At 37.4% G+C, this 17,298-nt stretch overlaps 2 protein-coding genes and 1 long non-coding RNA gene across 21 annotated transcripts; all 3 read right to left on the minus strand.

The window, feature by feature from the left end:
• Positions 1-859: 859 nt before the first annotated feature.
• Positions 860-3,929, minus strand: LOC112280046 (uncharacterized). 19 transcript variants are annotated; one of them, XM_090249386.1, is made up of 5 exons: positions 3,295-3,799; positions 3,110-3,178; positions 2,862-2,952; positions 2,141-2,321; positions 860-1,817 (listed from the first exon to the last, which is right to left on the minus strand). In XM_090249386.1, the coding sequence occupies exons 4-5, from the start codon at positions 2,282-2,284 to the stop codon at positions 1,455-1,457; spliced, it is 507 nt and encodes a 168-aa protein (XP_090105512.1). In that variant the 5' UTR covers positions 2,285-2,321; positions 2,862-2,952; positions 3,110-3,178; positions 3,295-3,799; the 3' UTR covers positions 860-1,454. The 19 variants fall into 19 exon arrangements, with proteins under 19 accessions (XP_090105512.1, XP_090105503.1, XP_090105502.1 ...); XM_090249377.1 differs by having other exon boundaries at positions 860-1,832; XM_090249376.1 differs by having other exon boundaries at positions 860-1,832; positions 2,862-2,974.
• An 860-nt stretch (positions 3,930-4,789) lies between these two features.
• On the minus strand, positions 4,790-9,969 carry LOC112280045 (CSC1-like protein ERD4). The gene is made up of 9 exons (XM_024514982.3): positions 8,427-9,969; positions 7,897-8,045; positions 7,428-7,703; positions 7,021-7,314; positions 6,645-6,908; positions 6,441-6,528; positions 6,029-6,335; positions 5,652-5,907; positions 4,790-5,503 (listed from the first exon to the last, which is right to left on the minus strand). Exons 1-9 carry the CDS (start codon positions 8,695-8,697, stop codon positions 5,156-5,158), a joined length of 2,253 nt encoding a protein of 750 aa, XP_024370750.1. The 5' UTR covers positions 8,698-9,969; the 3' UTR covers positions 4,790-5,155.
• A 3,095-nt stretch (positions 9,970-13,064) lies between these two features.
• On the minus strand, positions 13,065-15,654 carry LOC112279747 (uncharacterized). Its single transcript, XR_002969132.3, has 4 exons — positions 14,153-15,654; positions 13,895-13,985; positions 13,630-13,695; positions 13,065-13,363 (listed from the first exon to the last, which is right to left on the minus strand). It is a non-coding gene; the product is annotated as an uncharacterized LOC112279747 (long non-coding RNA).
• Between the last annotated feature and the right edge of the window lie 1,644 nt (positions 15,655-17,298).

Consider the following 17,298-nt stretch of genomic DNA (forward strand, 5'->3'; position numbering starts at 1 on the left):
ACTTAAAACTGCCCTTCTTCCTTGTCTATTCTTAGTTTTAGTGGCTCAAATCCCTGTCCAAACAAATAAATAAATTTAGGTTATTATATGATGTTTTTTTGGTAAACCAGTTTATTTCCAAAGGGTTCACTTGTCAAATTTATATTCAATTTGTTTTAGTGTATAAAATATATAATTAGTGTCTAAAAGTTTCTCCTTTCAAATTGATTTTGAATCAAATGAAATTTTAATATTTCTTAAACCAACCAATATTTATTTGTTGTTGGTTGTTCCTAAGAAATTAAATTATTGTACCATTACAATTGTTTTAAATTCAAGTTTCCACCTAGGAAAATAAGACCGTGATTCTTTTTGTACCAAGTTCGTATAAGACTTAAGAGCCACCAAACATCAAGTGAATGACTTCGAGCTGGTTATTGCCTTCCTAACCCGTATTATTCGAAAACCTTAGTTTGAGTATAGGTCACACTAGGTGATGTGAAGCTCTTCAATGTGACAATCAAAGGTTGAAGATATGCTCGACTCAAATTGGAGATGATCGAGGCACAAATACAAATCAGTTGCAGTGGTGAGAGGATCAGTTAGAAAATCGTAATCAAGTTAGAGGATCCAACCCCAAACCCCCGAAAGAGAGAACTCTCCAAATCGAAGACTTTTTTTCAAGTACACATCAATTCAAAGCTCAGAAGTTGGGACGCATTATGAGACAGAATGAACCATGCAGTTAAGTTGCAGTCACTTTTAAAAATGTGTATCACCACAGAACTTGGCAAAAAGATGTGATCTCTTACAGCTGCAGTTGAGAATCTGTAAATATTAAGTGCAACAATGAACGGCGTCCTCTGATGCAATAGCAAGATGATCACGACACGCTTTTGGCCTGTTTTATTCGCAAATCGGGGAATGCTCAAATAAGCGATGACAATGTACAAGGCCCCGCTCAGAGATCGCCACATCAGATGTTTATCTGTGGAAAGCCAGGGTGCTGGATATGATGGGACGAAGTATAATTTTCTAATACGTGATTGTTGGCACTCAATCACGTCGAATACTAGCCATTGAGATTTCCTTAACAAACAGAAATGGACCGCAGGGTTCTAAATTTCCAATCCCTTGGTCATGCTAGAAATGAAGGCGAATTGCAAACAGGAATCTAAGTTTTGTACAACATACTTCAAAACCTTCACGTTACACCTAATTTCCTCGTCATCTATGTTCGCAGCTGTTGGATGTTACGAAATATACAGTACTCTGGTTGCAACAAGTTGACCTGCAACCATTTCTATCACTGGCGATGTTCTCTTGTATCGCATCCAATAAAAGTGACGGAAGCTTTAAAGTGGCTCCAGCAAAACGTTCGAACGCATCCATTAAATGAGTCAGCTCTCTTGGACTTCTCAACCCATCCAGGAGCCAGTGTTGGTTGATTCAAAAGAGCAGGTGCCCGTCACGGTCTAGTAATCCCACAGGCCCATGCCCTGTACAAACAAAGCTGAGGCAGCAACAACGAGGCCAGCGAATATCGGAGGCACCGCAAAATCCATTCTTGTTTTCCGGAAGAGATTTGCCGGGACACAAAGGAGGTCACTAGGACCGTCAAGTGGTAGTCGGGAGCATTGCTGACAGGCTAAGGTTGCTTTATTGATATCCTTTGAACATTGTTGTACGACTTCCATGGATGGAGAAAGGCTGGCGCTGAATCCCATTTCTAAGCTTAGTGCTGTGATCGTTACGATGGCCGCAAGCAACAGAGTCCAACATAAAGTGTACAGAACAACGGGCTGGGTCGAAATAGTTTCACAGTAGGACAGTGCCACCTGGTTCGTTAAGCACTCAACACATACAGGCACGCGCACGCAAAATATCAGCATCATAATGACTCTTACTCGAACAAACCTATTCAGGGGCAGTCCAAGGACGTTACTGGCTCATCACATAGAGATTACGCTTGTGAAAAAGATTCTGCATCAGGGCAGAAGAGAGTTGGAAATAAATCTCAGCAGGAGGATGATCTGTAACACTTGCCATAAACGTTCAACATCACTTAGAGCAGAATTCTTAATCAACTCTATTGTTGGCAGTCATTAGCATTCAAAATAATCGGAGCTTTGAAACATACACATAGTCATGGGAAAAATACCTGAAATTGCCGTTGAAGGGCGCGAAAAGGAACGAGGATATGCTGCACGTCGCAGCCTACTCGCCCAATTCTTCGCATGTACGATAAAGTCGTGGAGGACCTTCTGGGACCTGGCAAGAACATCGTTCGCCGCGTTTGAGACATGTGTGCAGTTTGTGGTCCGTAATCGTGAGCACTCCCTCTGATACGAAACACCCACGTTTCAGGTCAGGACAAAGACTCTAAGCAAAGGTTTTGTTTATAGAAAGCATTTCATTACTCGGACTGAAGGAGCTACTCGATGTAAGACTCAAATAAAGTCTCGCTTGGACAGAATAACTCGAGAAGTCCAGTCACGCATTTTTATAGGGCACTGGGAAAAAACGGATGGAGACTTGTTTCTTGAATCCTATCCTTCTTTCTCTAAATGTTCTAGCAATAGAGTTTTACCACACCTAAAACTCGAAGCTAAAGGTTGCCAGCTGAGTAGCAGCCATGACTATGGCTGACATATCACAGCAGAAGGTCAAGCTTGTAACATTCCTTACCACAGTCATGAAAGCCCGGAAGAGCACTAGTGTGGATGGTGGAAAAGTGAAAATTTATAAATAAATTGCTTATTAATGTAGTCCAATCCACAATACTAAATTTGATGCGAGAATTCAATAATCCCGCGACGGACACAAGGTGAAAGTAGACGGAAATCAACTTCTGTGCCTACATTCATGGTTCTGAACTTTACCAAATTGAAGTTCTCGGAGTAAAATCAGGATTCATCAAGAGGGCTGGAGCCGTTCGTCGTCGCACACTATTTCAATGACAGTTTGAAGCATCTGGATTGTGCAGTTTGCATGTCTGTGTCACTACGGAATCGCCTTAGCTACTGTAAGAGATTCATAACTTGCAAATTCATACAGCAAAGCAAGGAAGACACTCAAATGGTGAAACGTGCAATACTTGGCGAAAGCCAAGACAGGGAGAAGGGCCAACCACCATAAACGGGAGGATGAAATACGAACAGGCGTAAGTGAAATGGTCGCCGTGCACATGTATATCGCACTGTATAGTGTATATCCCGCATGTGTATCTCAGGAAATTGTTGGGTGGGCGATTCAAACCAAAATAAATAAATAAATAAATAAATAAATAAATCAAATCAAATCAAATCAAATTACCCAATCGAATAACAAAAGAGCATGAACTCTGTAGGCAATTATGGTAGAAGATGACCCAAACACACGATGGAGTGAACATATGCCGACAGATGAGTCAAGGTCACCCAATGTACCCAACAAATTGGAGAAAGGATGCGGGAGCTGATGCAGAGGGAAGGCAGAAAAACAAGGGTGGGGTTCTAATACACCTCAAGAAGAGAAGAAGGCGAAGCAGGCGGGGGGTGTTGCAGGGCAGGAGTGGAGCAAGTCACGGAGAAGAAACACGGAGCAGAAAAATGTAAGAGAATTCAAGAATTGATGTTGCTCAGAAAAGCTACAGGTACGCAAGCAAGATGGATAAGAACAAGTGAGAGAGGTAGAAGGATAGCGTCGAAGGAAGATTGAGCGCTTCGAGATAGAGCCACGCAACACCACTTCAAGAGATTATGACGACGGAAAGATGATGGAACAATAACTTCTCAACAGACAAAGACCAATATCGAGACCAGGACCCAGACCTACGACGGAGACTAAGATCATGGACACAATAGAAGTCAGACTGATCGACAGTATTATTAATGTTGGATGGATGGATAGATGAACGACTGCATTGGGGAGCTGCGTTGTCGTGCAGTGGGGGCAGGCGGGTTGACTTGGCAACAGAAGGCACCAGTGCCAGCCTGCAAGGCCCCCCAATGCAGCTCTAGTTCAGGGGTGCCCTGGCCATCCTTTACTCCGGAAGCATCTCAGCACATCTCTACCTCGCTCCCCCAACAGTCTCATCTTGCTTCATTATTTGCTGTGGTATGATTGCTCTAGGCCCCTACTCCAGAAGGGTTTGCTTACATGGAGCAATCTCCCTCATTGTCTCAATTGCTCTATTAATCGCATTGTGTAGGTGCCAGAAACAAACTTCCTTCCAACTTGCCACAAGCTGTCTCGATGAGCCACATAGCCTAGCTGTCCATTATTCATGGTTGTCAGCTTTTTCTCTTGTCAGACCAACTCATTACTTGTTGTGTTGCTTTTGTTGCTGCCAACCCCAACCATCTCCTTTCACTGTCCCGTTTTAGACTCCATCCTAGCATTCATACTTATGTTAATCCCAATGTTGACACTGTAGTTCCCGGCTTGCTTTGGCCCACATCACACAATGATAAGAATTTATTTCCACAATGACACTTTGTCTTGCCCTCATACTTTGACAGCAAACGAAAGACGTCTCTATTTTGTTCTTCCGATCTTGGTCTAGATATGTAGCTCCACAATGACCCACTGTGTCTCACGATGACGCCCCATGTCGACATTAGTGAAATTTCGCAAACCTGTGCAGAACCACCTCAAGGCTAACAGCAACCCAGTATAAGACTGATTTGCGGCCTTCAGATTGGTTAGCCATTCCGGACAAGGCCAGAAGCATCGCAGTAATGTTGAACCAATGGAAATCCAACATGGGATCGGCAGACGTCCGCCAAGTGGCTAAGGAGCCTAACAAGGCGGAAACATGCATGTGATGATTCTTAGTATTTTGTCCATCATCTGCGTGGACTTGTTGATTAAACATGCTGAGAAACCACGTGCACACCTTACATTCTTGCAGCGACGCCGTCCTCTACGCTATCCTAATTTTTGAAAGCTATGCTCGTTGAGCATACTCATACAAAATCTACACTACTGTTCCGGTAATCTATCATCGAGCTCCTCAAATTTAAGCATGGTGCCTCATTGAGCTGCTTCATTGATTCAAAGCTAAGAGAAAAATAAAATAAAATGATTTCACAAATATTAGTACTTGATCGTGAAAGGGAACAACATTGAGTAATTTTGAGGCATTGAAGGCGTATTACACTGCTATCACACTGTAAAAATTAAGTTTAGGAAATCATTGTGTAGAAGCTTGATCATGAATTCTCGCAGCATCTGCTCGGAGATAAATAGGGGTGTACGCCGCGACTACAGTCGTTGTAGATGGCTGCACTGTGACTTCCTCAGTGGCCATAAACAGCGACACACGTTCTATCAATGGTCGCCATGTTCTCTTGCAGTACACATGGAATACAAGTGTAAGTAATGGTAAAATTAACAAGATTGGTGTAAACAAGAACTCCTTCACCGCAAAATAAGCCACTGCGGTGATTTGTGCAGCTAATAATGCAGCCAAGATGCGATGGTGGATGTGCGGCCACAAGCTCCCGTTACTCTCCCAGTCGGGAACGTGAATGTTCAACGCCTGCAAACGCAATAACATCACCTGCTCAGAATTGGAAGCAGACTCGGTTGTAATTTCTCCATCAAACACCAGCAAAGTTGATTCATACGTGGTTATCAGGTAATGAGGTTTTGCATAAGAACATGAAGGATGGGTCACAGTGCCAGACCTGATTCCGCTGTACCAGCCATCCCAGCAAGAAGTAGAGGAAGGCAAATATGAGGATCATCGGCGCAATGACAGCATAACAAAGGGCCAATGTCAATATGAGAAGGTCATTGGGAATGCTCTGATGATATGTGAAGGCTCCTGGAGCCCATGACTCGAATTTCTCCCACTCTGCTTGACACTTGAATTTACGTTTCACATGGTAACTGGTCAGGGAGACGAGGCGTGACAACTCGAACCCATACCCAATGCAAAACCTGCCCCACATGCAACGCCTCATCAATTTAAAAACTACCAAGCCAACTCTGCATCCCTACAGTGCTGTCCGACTTCCAAATAGATAGTATTGAGTGCACAAAGCTTCTAGCGGTCACGTACTTTAGAACGATATATGTGATATAATACATGGCAACTGGGGGCAATTGAGACCCTAGCAGCCGTATCAGACGAGCCACTAAGAACTGGTCTTGATCCACCATATGCTTGATGCTGCTCAGGTTTGCAAAAATAGTCCCAAAGATGGTCACTCCAAAGTAAACGTTGAAAATAATAATATAGAAATATTTGGCTGAGGCGGACCGTACAATCCGAGACTGAGCTGAAAAGCCCTCAGCCTTGGACAAAATGAACATCAATTTGGGTGGCAACGCGAGAAAGATTAAAAGGCAAATTTGGGGCAATAGGCCTGCATTACCCAAGAGTTTACGTTAGTTCGATGCTAGGGCCAGGGTAATTAGCAGAAAAAGAAAAATCTAGTCCCTCAAGCGCTACTCTTAAGAATGTCTATCACCTTGTCTTCCCGTCGAAGTGCCGGATCTCGCATCCAACGTGTCACCGTTGATTAGGGAGGGGCTCGGTGCATTCGCATCATCATCCGACTGCAAGAGGATAATCAACGTCTATTAAGAGCCCAAACATACCAACCAAAATTAAGCCTTAAAATGATCCTAACTACTACATAGGGAACAAAAACATGATATGGAGTGCAGAAGACCTGCAGGATGTCATGGATAGCCTTGTGCTTGGTGATGGATTTGAGAAACGGCAAGATATCCTCCAGATTCCGCAGGGACAAGAGACTGGCAACTAAGAGGATAGGAATGGCATACGCCACCACTATTAAGAAGGTTGGGACGTAGACGACGATCTTCCGAAGCCAGTGCTCCCATGCTGATATGTGCAGATTTCTCCAGACCAACTCATTAGGTTCCGGGGCGGGCGTCACTCTCCAATACGGCGCATGAGGTGCATGCACAACCTGCCACAACCGTCAAATTAAAGCTACCTACACATTCCCAATCACAGGTTCTCTCATGCTGTAACAAAATTAATTGTGATATGTACCACTCCAAATTTCATCCTGTTTTCACCTGACCGGCTTGAGCAGCAGATCGCCGATTGTTGAAGATGACCAAAGCTGTATTGGATTCTTCCGTCTCTAACAAGCGCTTCTGCTCCTCCTCAAACTGGCTTGTCAATTCTCTGATTCTTGACTTCAAATAGTGAATATTGTCGACCACTGGGCCCACACAGCCCAAGAAGCCCGTCTTGTGCATCGGCCGAACTCTTTTAAAGTTTCCTTTTTCCTTTGACAGCTCAAACAAGGCTTCGGTATGCTCTAGTTCTCGCAACGTTTTCTCAAGCTCTTTGTACAGCTTCTCCACCTGCACATGCGCGAGTCTATCATGAAGTGCTTGACATGTAATTAGACGAGCCAGAGTAATGAATAAGAACGCGCCGTAAGCATCACATGCAATCTAATTAACACCAACCTCACCTTTCGGAGGTCGTTGACAACAATGCACCTGTCATAGGCTCCAGGATGAACCATTCTGAAGAAGGAGTCTACTTGATCTGATTGGGTCTCATGCACTGTTGGCTTGGGAAGATCCTTTACGAGCACAGTAAACTCGTGCGGACGAGCAATGGCAGACTTTTGTTGTCTAATACGTAAAAGTACAATCCGTCGATAAGATCTCCACAACACGAAGTAGGTCACCAGCGAAACCCAGAACATCCCAATCAGAAACCCCCACAATTTTGTACTGCCAGGCTGCTCCATACCCCAAAGTCGCACATCAGAATAAATTGCACAAAAAGACAAGTCACCAGCATCTATCACAGATAGCGGAGCCCATCAAAAAATCACGCTGCTATAGAAGCAGACTAGGAAAAGCAGCTGTTCAAACAATTTAGCATAGTTTCCACTGTCTCAGCTACTTCTTGTGCGCAGTTCAGATGTATACCTCGACGTTTCCCATGCTCAAGTTGTCGAACCCACTGAATGAAGCTCTTGGGTTCATTTTCTCCTCCATGGCATTGTAACCACTGGTCGCGGATAGGGAAACCAAAACGGGAACGCAGAAAATGGCGGATAACAGTATAATCTCCAAAGCTACACGTAAACCAACAGCACATTGGACGCATTAGGGAGTTGCATATTGTTCTCTTTCGCTCAAATGTAGTATTGCCAGTTCAGCATGATATTCAAATTATTCCTCTTCGTTGTGCTACAGTCGAACCCAAATCACTCCAGCATCAACATCTTTAAAGGAGGTTAAGCAAGCTTGTACTAGGTAACTAACACATTGCTCCAAAATAATTCTGATACTGCACATTGCTATGATCTTCTACCACGGAAAAATTGGCACAGAAACTGTCGATCATAGGATACTACCTACGACCATAGTATGGTTGAAGTGACATTACAACAAAAAAGTAAATGCTGTTTTTCAGATGAGGATGCTGCCGGGCGAAGGGTTTACCAAGCACTTACCAGCGGTGAACAGATGAAGGTACACTGTGGCATCCAATCCTGCTGCAGCTACCAGCTCGTCCTCCGTTGCACTCCAGGCTTCAGTCGCCCATGTAAAAGGGCCCCTGCTTTTCAGTATAGTACATGGGTCCTCATTCAGCAATACACGACGAGGATAGTAGATCAAAACATTCCCTGGCTGACGGGAGGAAATAATATACACTCCCAGGAGGAGCACAAAACAGCACGACGAGAACACCAATGATATGACGAATGAGGACGTCGCCACCATGCTGCTCCTGCTTGTCTTCTCCCCACACTGCCAAGTCCAGCTCCGACGAAACAACCCTCATACCACAAGCGTTATCCCCTCCAAGCTACATACACATTCTCCCCGTTTCGTCAATATGGTTACCATTACTAAATCTTCCTCAATGTTACTCAATCAACTTCTTTTGCCGTCTTCTGTGGATAAGATATTTGGCAGGAAGCACAGAATCAAATTACTTCGATGATGCACTGTTCTTAAAGCCTTGTTTGTTCCACATAATTAACCGCAAAGGATGACCTCCTGGCCATCACCTGGGAGCAAACCTGCCACCTTGATAGTAAGCTACCCTGGTCTCAAAGAAGTCACAAGCCTGGTCGACATGGGAACTCTGACGCGATCCGCCAGCACTCTCTCAGATCGTTTCGATACTGCCAGTTCCCTCCTGGATTGTTTGAAACTGCCCCACAATTTCGCACGTACTGAAACTATAGTACTACGCCGAACGTCGTCCTCAAGTGCACTAATAAATTCTCTAAGCGATGTAAACTCGATTAACATCTGTTTTGTGAAAAAATCACTAATGCTTAGAGCCAGCGCTATTCGCAATCGCGCGAACTTCTCAGTGATTGAAATACCACGACACTGAGATAGACTATGGTCAATGTCGCCGAGTATCCAAGCGGGCAACTCAGATCATGGAATAGGATTAAGTTTTGATATTTGAAAGGATTTCCAACCTCGAGACAATAAGACTGGCTGCTCGCGGACGACCAGGGAGCCGCAACAAATGCTGATTCATTCAAAAAAGCCTACTCCAATCTGATCAAAATTACTCTAAAAGCTTGACATCGACGAGGAGGGTGAGAGCAATGTGACTAACTCGAAAATGTGACAATCAAAGACCTGTTGTGCAAGCCCAAGTAGAGATACGATCGAAGTGATGCGGAAATGGAGGAGGATACAAAAGATGATGCGGAAAGCAGGCAGCGAGGGGAGGCGAAGCAAGCAAATAAGTCGAGAGAGGCGGCGACGATTCGACATAATCCACTCCCACAGATGGGATTCATTCTTTGGTCTAAAATTGGGTTCGTAATGCAGATGAGAAACAGCCGCGAGCACGCTGGACTCATCGCGGTGACAGATGTCGCCTAGTGGTGATGCCGGTGCCAGGCCAGCACACCCCAGCTAAGACTGGATTGGCCGTGCACCCGCGAGCGAGACGACAGGCGTATTGCAAAAAGGGGGTAGAGGTGAATGTCTTCCCAGATTCCATGATGAATCCGGAGGGGTCACGCAGGGAGAGCACAGAGTAAGTTAAGCCCCTCCCTCCCTCCCTCCCTCCCTTTGCAAGCAGGCGTCCGTTGGGAGAGCGTTGGATGGATCCTTAGCCCTGCTGCTGCTCCTCTGCTTCACTCACCCTGGTGGGACCCTGCACCGTCAACCACGCTACTCGCTACCATGTACGTTCGCAACAAGTAAGATACGACAAGCCGGTGGAGACGTGGCAGGCAGGGCTTCCAATCAGCCCCTAGAAGAGGATTTCCTGGTTGGCAGAGCCAACAGGTGGCAACCAATGAGTGGAGGCCCATTCAACATGCAAGAGGAGGAGAGCAAGGCGAAGTCGTGGACGTGACGGTGGCAAACATTTGCTTCGGGAACGGGGTAGCGCCATATGCTAACCGCCCGTAGTCGTCACGCCACTGCAGACACAGACACACACACACAGTGAGAGAGAGAGAGAGCGGAGTGGCAGAGAAAGAGCGAGCGGGGGAGAGTGAGAAACGGGGGAGCCTGTCCTGTACTGTCCCGTCCCGTCCAGGCATGGCATTGAATTGAAGGTGAGAGTTTCGGTTGCCCTGAGCCTCCCTTCGAGCACCATCAAACACACACACACACACGGCACCCGGAATCCTTATTGAGACCTCCCCCCTACCTACATCCCTCCCTCGCTCACACCCATTTCCTCTTTCTATCCATTGATTATGCCACAACTCAACCTTTGCATGCATCCTACTTAACAAATCGAACCTACTTGCTTCTTGCTCGATTGAACTCTGAGATCCCACATTCTTTACTACAATTCAATGCCAAACCAAATGATGTGTCATGCAAAACAACCAATACAAAAATTCTCTAATGGCGATACATATAGGATCGACATTTAGTTTTTTTTTAAATTAATCTCAATTTTATTAGAAAAAATAAATATTTTTCAAATGTTGTAAAAAACATTTTATACAACATAAAGAAATTAAATGAAAAATTTTGTTTAAAACCTAACAACCTTTCATAGTTTCTTTGCTTTGAAGAAAAAATTGAAGATGAGACTACAATATGCTAATTATTCTTAAAATAATATTTTATAGTTAATATAAAAGGAGAAAAAAACATATTCTAATTTTTTACATTAAAATAAAGTATGAAGAAGAATATTGCTAAGATTAAAGCTTAGTAATGCAAATACAAGATAAATTCACCACCTAATTAAAGAAGATAAAAAATATCTAACCATATGAAGTGAGCCTTGGATTTAGACACTTATAGCACAAGTCTATAGTCTAATGATAAAGATTACAATAAATTTGTCTACATAAAATATAATGATATCCTTACATTTATCTAATTGTGCTAGATCTTTGAGTGGCTTAGTAGGTTTCTTAAACTTGTTATAAACCTTCTATAAATCCTTGTCAAAAGCATGAACCTAATCTATTCTTTCCAGAGATGCCAACTGGTTTCATCAAATTTATGTATAATGCAATATTTCATAGCCATTTTTTAAAAAATAAAATAAATTAAAATTTAAAAAATGAAGAAATTAGATTAAAATAAGGATTAATATCCACTTATGGTTTTTTTTTCTTTTACTTTATTTGAATAATTTTTAAAATTATCTAAAATTATACTCAAAACTTTAAAAATTATATTTAAAATTATAAAGTATTATGCTACCAACACTCCCAAAACATTTGAAGTTTAGAGTCTCAAAATTATACAATCTATAGAAATTCAGAGTCAATAATGTCCAAGGGAAATCAAAAAAATAAACAACTTCAAAACTTTCTAAAGTCTATGGACTTCATAGTTTGCTTGGGGTTGACTTTGACATTCATACTTAAAGTTTTTTAAGTTTTTCACAGCTATTCTTAGGTCTTGTTGGTTGTTGGAGCTGAGCCTTCTAATTATTGGTATAGTTTGATTCTATTTACACACATTTTGGCCTCACTTTGTGATCCATATATAGTTTCTTGTACTTCTAAAGTCCTCTCTGATTATTACTTCTTTGCTTTAGCATTTTGTTTAACTTAAGAATTCCTATTGTCTATTCCAACATCCTCCATTGCAATTCTAGAATCTTTAAGGGTTATTGCAGCAAAGCTCCAAGCTCAAGTCTTTGCTTTCAAAGATCAACAATAAATTGCACATTGTTTTGTGATGAGCTGCTGCAAAATTTTATTCTTTGTAATTTGCACTTTGTCTCAGACTAATTTACGGAAAATAAAACTTCCTTAAGGTTATCAAAAGCCCATGTCTTGTAAACAACCTCACGCAATCCATCACACAATTTAAAATTTGTGGTCAGATTGAAATAGTTTTGTTTTATTTCTATCAACATCACCATTTGAATCTATAAAATTATTTAATTTAAAATTGAATGAGATGTAATTTTCTACTCTGTGTTAGTGAAGATTTTTTTTTTTTGAAGAGAATAATATTTAATAGGCAATTTACAAGTATTCAGTTGGTTTACATTTTATATTTTTAAAACAAACAAAAAAAATAAAAAAATAAAAACCCTAAACCATATATACACACTTTGTATGAGTAATTTCTTTACATGATTAAAGTGATTGACTAAATGACTGATAAACTTGTAATGACATATTATTCTCCAATAATTTAGAAATGTCAAAATTCAAATCCCAGTAACTTCATACATCTTTGAACTGAATCCACAGTAAGAGATTATATTTTTGTCAATATATTTAAAGAAGTTACTCATCATTTGATTGACATTCAAAGAATTAAATATATTGTTGATTCATGTGCATACCATAAATATTGTAACTTCATATGGTCTTTACATTTATTTATTTTAAATACTGAGTGATAATAATAAATGAAATTATATTACAATTCATTATATAATCTTGGAAAACTTGTATATAAATTATACATAATAACAGAACTAATTTGGTGCTTGTACTTTTTCACTTCTGTAAAATGTAATATGTGTAAAATGCAGTTACAAATTATTACATAAGCATTCCACGGTTCAAAAATACACATTTATTTCCGTAACAGACAAAAACAAAATAAAATTTTAACTTGAATGTATAACATTCAATACTTGTGCTGAAATCACGGTCTTGATTTTAAAATCATGATTGTAAGTTTTGATACATAAAACACAACGTTTTATTAACTGATTTAACTGCTGTATATGTTTTTAAACAAGGTAATCAATGTTTATTGTTTTTGATGTTTGTAACATTGTAAAAATTAGTGCAACAAGAATTCAGCATTCTTGTGATATGTTGAAAGTTTCCATTTTTGGGTATACAGAAACATGATTTTATGTATAGAATATAAGTACTACAAGTACAATTAATAATACAATCAAGAAGACAATCATGAATATCTGTCCATTACTTCCTACTTTTACAATCATTATCTCCATCTTTTTCTGCATGGTTAGATAATTTTCAAAAATCAAAGCATTTATTTTTAAAAATAGTATATAATATGAGTATTACTAAAATTCTAAGTGTCTATCCTTTTTTGTTAGTAATTCTATCAAACAATGTAAAATCAATTTGAGTTTTAAGATAATTTATCTGTTATTTTTGAATCAAAATTAAAAATCACACAAAATTCCTGTACCAAGCCATTTTTTTGGCTTTGAAGGTATTAAGTATTAAATAAAATTATTATTTCAAAGTTGTGTCTTACTTGTACAAAATGAAGGCGAGTAGTGGTTGTATCAATATTATGCTCCACATCACCGATGAGCCTTTCCTGTATTGAACAAACATTTTAGACCGATGTTTTTGTTAGCAAAGGTTCAATAAAACTTATTTAATACTAAGCTGACGAAAAACACAGAAAATAAAAAGAAAAATAAAATATCATATACCATTTGAAAAGTTTTTGAAAATCAATCAGATTATTAGTTTAAATTGCACAATGATTAGGTTTCATGAAATTAATGTATTACTTGGATTGAAATTTCTTCATTTATTGATTTGCCCATATTCCCTAATCGCTCTACACTTTCTCTTAATCCTTCCAAATCTTCATCTTGTTCTCTATTTTATTACAATCATTTCAATACAATACAATATTTAGAACTGAATGTGAATAAAATATTAAAATTGCTAATATATGTAGGTAAGACTTAGACTCACTATACCATAGAAAAAACTAAAATATATGATTGATTTGAAAAGGAACATTGAAAATTTAAACAACTCACTTGAACAGAAGAGCATAGTTTTCAATTTCGAAACCCTGAGAGTTGCTGTGCCCATTGCTAACAGAGTAAGAAGGAGATGAATGAGGTCGTATTGATTTGTCTTCTTGGCATAATTCTTTACCTTTCATTTTTTTATTTTTTTATTTTTTTACGTGCAGAGTCACAAGTCTGCATACTATAATCACAGTGATTTATTCTTAAAATAATTCTATCATATAATCAAAATTAAATTCAACACAAACAAATTAAAGTAACCGATGTAATTTTCATATCAGCCAAATATTGCATAATAGATTTCAAATACGTACAATCCAAAAATAATTGATCACATCATCAAAATATCTTAAAAATTTTAATGTTTTTAAATTATAAACATATTTTTTATAATATTTTTTAGATTATAGTAAAAACGATATGCTAAATTTAATATATATATATGCTATTTATTTTTTTATACATTAGTAAAGAGATGATCACATAAATTTAGTTTAGGAAATAAACTAGTTTTTATAATATTCATACATGTATATGAATAATTCACAATTATTGAAATAATAAAGTTCAAGCAGGGATTTGTTTCTTAACCATATTTTATTGTTGGAATAGGGTTCTTGTTCTTTTGATTGAAACTGTTAGTTTTATTTTTTATTTTATTTATTATTATTTTTTTATAAATCAAAGAAATCGCAAATCTTAATTCAGGGAACTATTTAAGTTGCATACAATAATATGTATTACCTTTGATACATATTTACACAACTCTAAAAAAATCGGAATATATAATCAATGATCATTTCAATAACTTAAAAAAATATTATTATATTATGTGAATTTTTAGATATTACAAAGAAATTATTCAAACATAGGATCATTAACAAAACTCATTGCATTATGCAATTGTGGGCAGTGGAGTATGGACTGGGACAATAAAATATCACCATCAAAAAAATGAATTTAAGGCAAAGTGTCTAGTTTGCAATCTTTCCTGATTGGGTGTTATGTATAAGCAATGTGTAAATTATTTAAAGTGGAACTTAATGGAATGATAGCATGTTGCAAACTTAATTTAGAAGTTGGCAATGTTGTGTTTGCAACTTGGGGTGTATGAGAGGCGGATCCAACATGGATGTACGAACACAAAACATGTCATGGTAAGATTGGTTTGGAGCAATGATTTTAAAAAGAAATTTAGAATGGTAATGAAACATTTCTTAAGCTAAAATTTAATTGATTGATTTGATAGTTTGAATGAAGAAATCTTAATTGATACTTCATTGTTGGCGAACAGCACTTTTGACTCGTCAGAAACAAAATAGAGCCATTTTTTTGTGAAAGTTGAAAAGCTTCTGTAACGCTCAGATTTGTGCTTTAGAGAAGACAACATTTTAGATGTTGATATATTGTTTGCATTTTTTATCAAATCACCAGTTCATAATTCTATAGATTTACATTCTGGGGTTGATACTTTGAATTTCAGTTTAGGTTAAAGAAGGGATTTAAAAAGTGACCTTGTGTATGTTTATAACCGGATTTGATTTTTTTATTACAAGCATGGTGTTCTTTGGTTGTAATTTACTCTTTTCATTTTATTTTATTTTTCCTTCTTTGTGCACATATGTTTTTTTCATTAATACTTAATAGCCGCCGATTTTATTTCGATACTCAGTTGTTGAAAAATTCGTACAACACTTCACTAATAATGAGTTTTTTTTTTGCATAGAATTCAATTCTATTGCTTTTAGTTCAATAGGTCCATACACAAATCTTTCGGCTGCCCAAACTAGAAAATCTGATATTATTTTACACTTTAAATCTATTAATGTAAGATGGAATGTTGTGACAAAAATCCGAAGGATTTTTACTTACTTAATTATTTATTTAATTCCATAGATTGAAAAGACTATTGTAAAGAAGAAACGGAAAAATACATGCAATATCATAAATGCAAGTGTACTGTATTTTGTTTAGAATAATGCTTCATAATCATTTTGATTAACAATGGAATAATACAAATAACAATAAACACCACGATAATGGGAAACTTTATTTACATGATATATATATATATATATATATATATACTAACTATTTCCTATAAAAAAATTATTACACTAACAAGTTAAAAAAATAAATACATAGTAGATAGATAAAATTTAAGTAACTTGTTTAGCTAGTAAATTATCAACATTAGATTTAAAATTTTTTAGTTAATTTATTTTAAAAATAAATTATGATTTTTTTTATGGAATAAATTCTAAATTTTATAAATATTTATATGGATATTGCTAGGTAGGTATCTTCCATTTATTACACGGACATCCTTCTTTTCCTATATAGACACCCTCTTGTGCCATGCACCTTTGCATACACGCAATAAAACTTCTACGTACATTAAAGAGTTTCAAGATTAAGTTTTAGTAAAATATTCCTTAAATAAAGTTAATAATATTTTAAACAGAAATAAAAGAGTTACATAAAATATAACATAAAATTTTATTACTAAATAAATAATAAAAGAAAAAAATGAAAAATGAATTACTAATAAATATGTATACTTTATATATAAATTTTATTTTCAATATAATATTATTTTAGTAGTTTTTATTTATATTAAAAAATCATATTTTTTTATTTTAGAAAATACATGTATAAGAAGTGTTTTTATAAAATTAATAATAAAATAAGTAAATATACTAAATATATTTAGTTATTAATTTTAGAATTTTTATTTTTATTTGATGGTCCTTGATATATATGAAGTAAAAAATTAATATATTTTATTTATAAATTTCAAATTTCGACATGTTTTTGTGAAATATTTCATTGCTTCTATTTTATATCAAATTTCTATTTAAATTTATTATAATGACATACTATATTTTAAAATAATGTTATATCTCTTTTGGTTTAAAAAAAACTTTAGAATTTCCTTGAAAAATCAGACACATTAGACTCAAAACTTGCTAAAATCATATCAAATATGTAAACAAAATCAAAAATCAAAAATCAAAGCTATAGATTTCTAAAAATAAATATGCAATACATTTTTGCTCATAATTAGAGATTTACAAAACACCAGAATTAAGATTTCGGATTTAGGATTACAAAGATATCCTTTACTTTTGGATATCAATATCTTTTGAGCA

This window comes from Physcomitrium patens, chromosome 3 (genome assembly GCF_059467195.1).
Source record: "Physcomitrium patens ecotype Gransden chromosome 3, ASM5946719v1, whole genome shotgun sequence".
Taxonomy (NCBI): domain Eukaryota; kingdom Viridiplantae; phylum Streptophyta; class Bryopsida; order Funariales; family Funariaceae; genus Physcomitrium; species Physcomitrium patens.

Bases quoted from the DNA above. Each gene is read 5' to 3' on its own strand.
- LOC112280046 (XM_073533057.2), bottom strand. From the start codon at position 2,284: ATGTCTCAAACGCGGCGAACGATGTTCTTGCCAGGTCCCAGAAGGTCC. The intron at 1,833-2,140 runs GTATTTTTCCCA...GTATGTGTTGAG, and splicing joins CCCTTCAACGGCAATTTCAG to TGCTTAACGAACCAGGTGGC.
- LOC112280045 (XM_024514982.3), bottom strand. From the start codon at position 8,697: ATGGTGGCGACGTCCTCATTCGTCATATCATTGGTGTTCTCGTCGTGC. The intron at 7,704-7,896 runs GTATACATCTGA...GGTATGGAGCAG, and splicing joins TGAGCATGGGAAACGTCGAG to CCTGGCAGTACAAAATTGTG. The intron at 5,908-6,028 runs GTACGTGACCGC...CATGTGGGGCAG, and splicing joins ATCACATATATCGTTCTAAA to GTTTTGCATTGGGTATGGGT.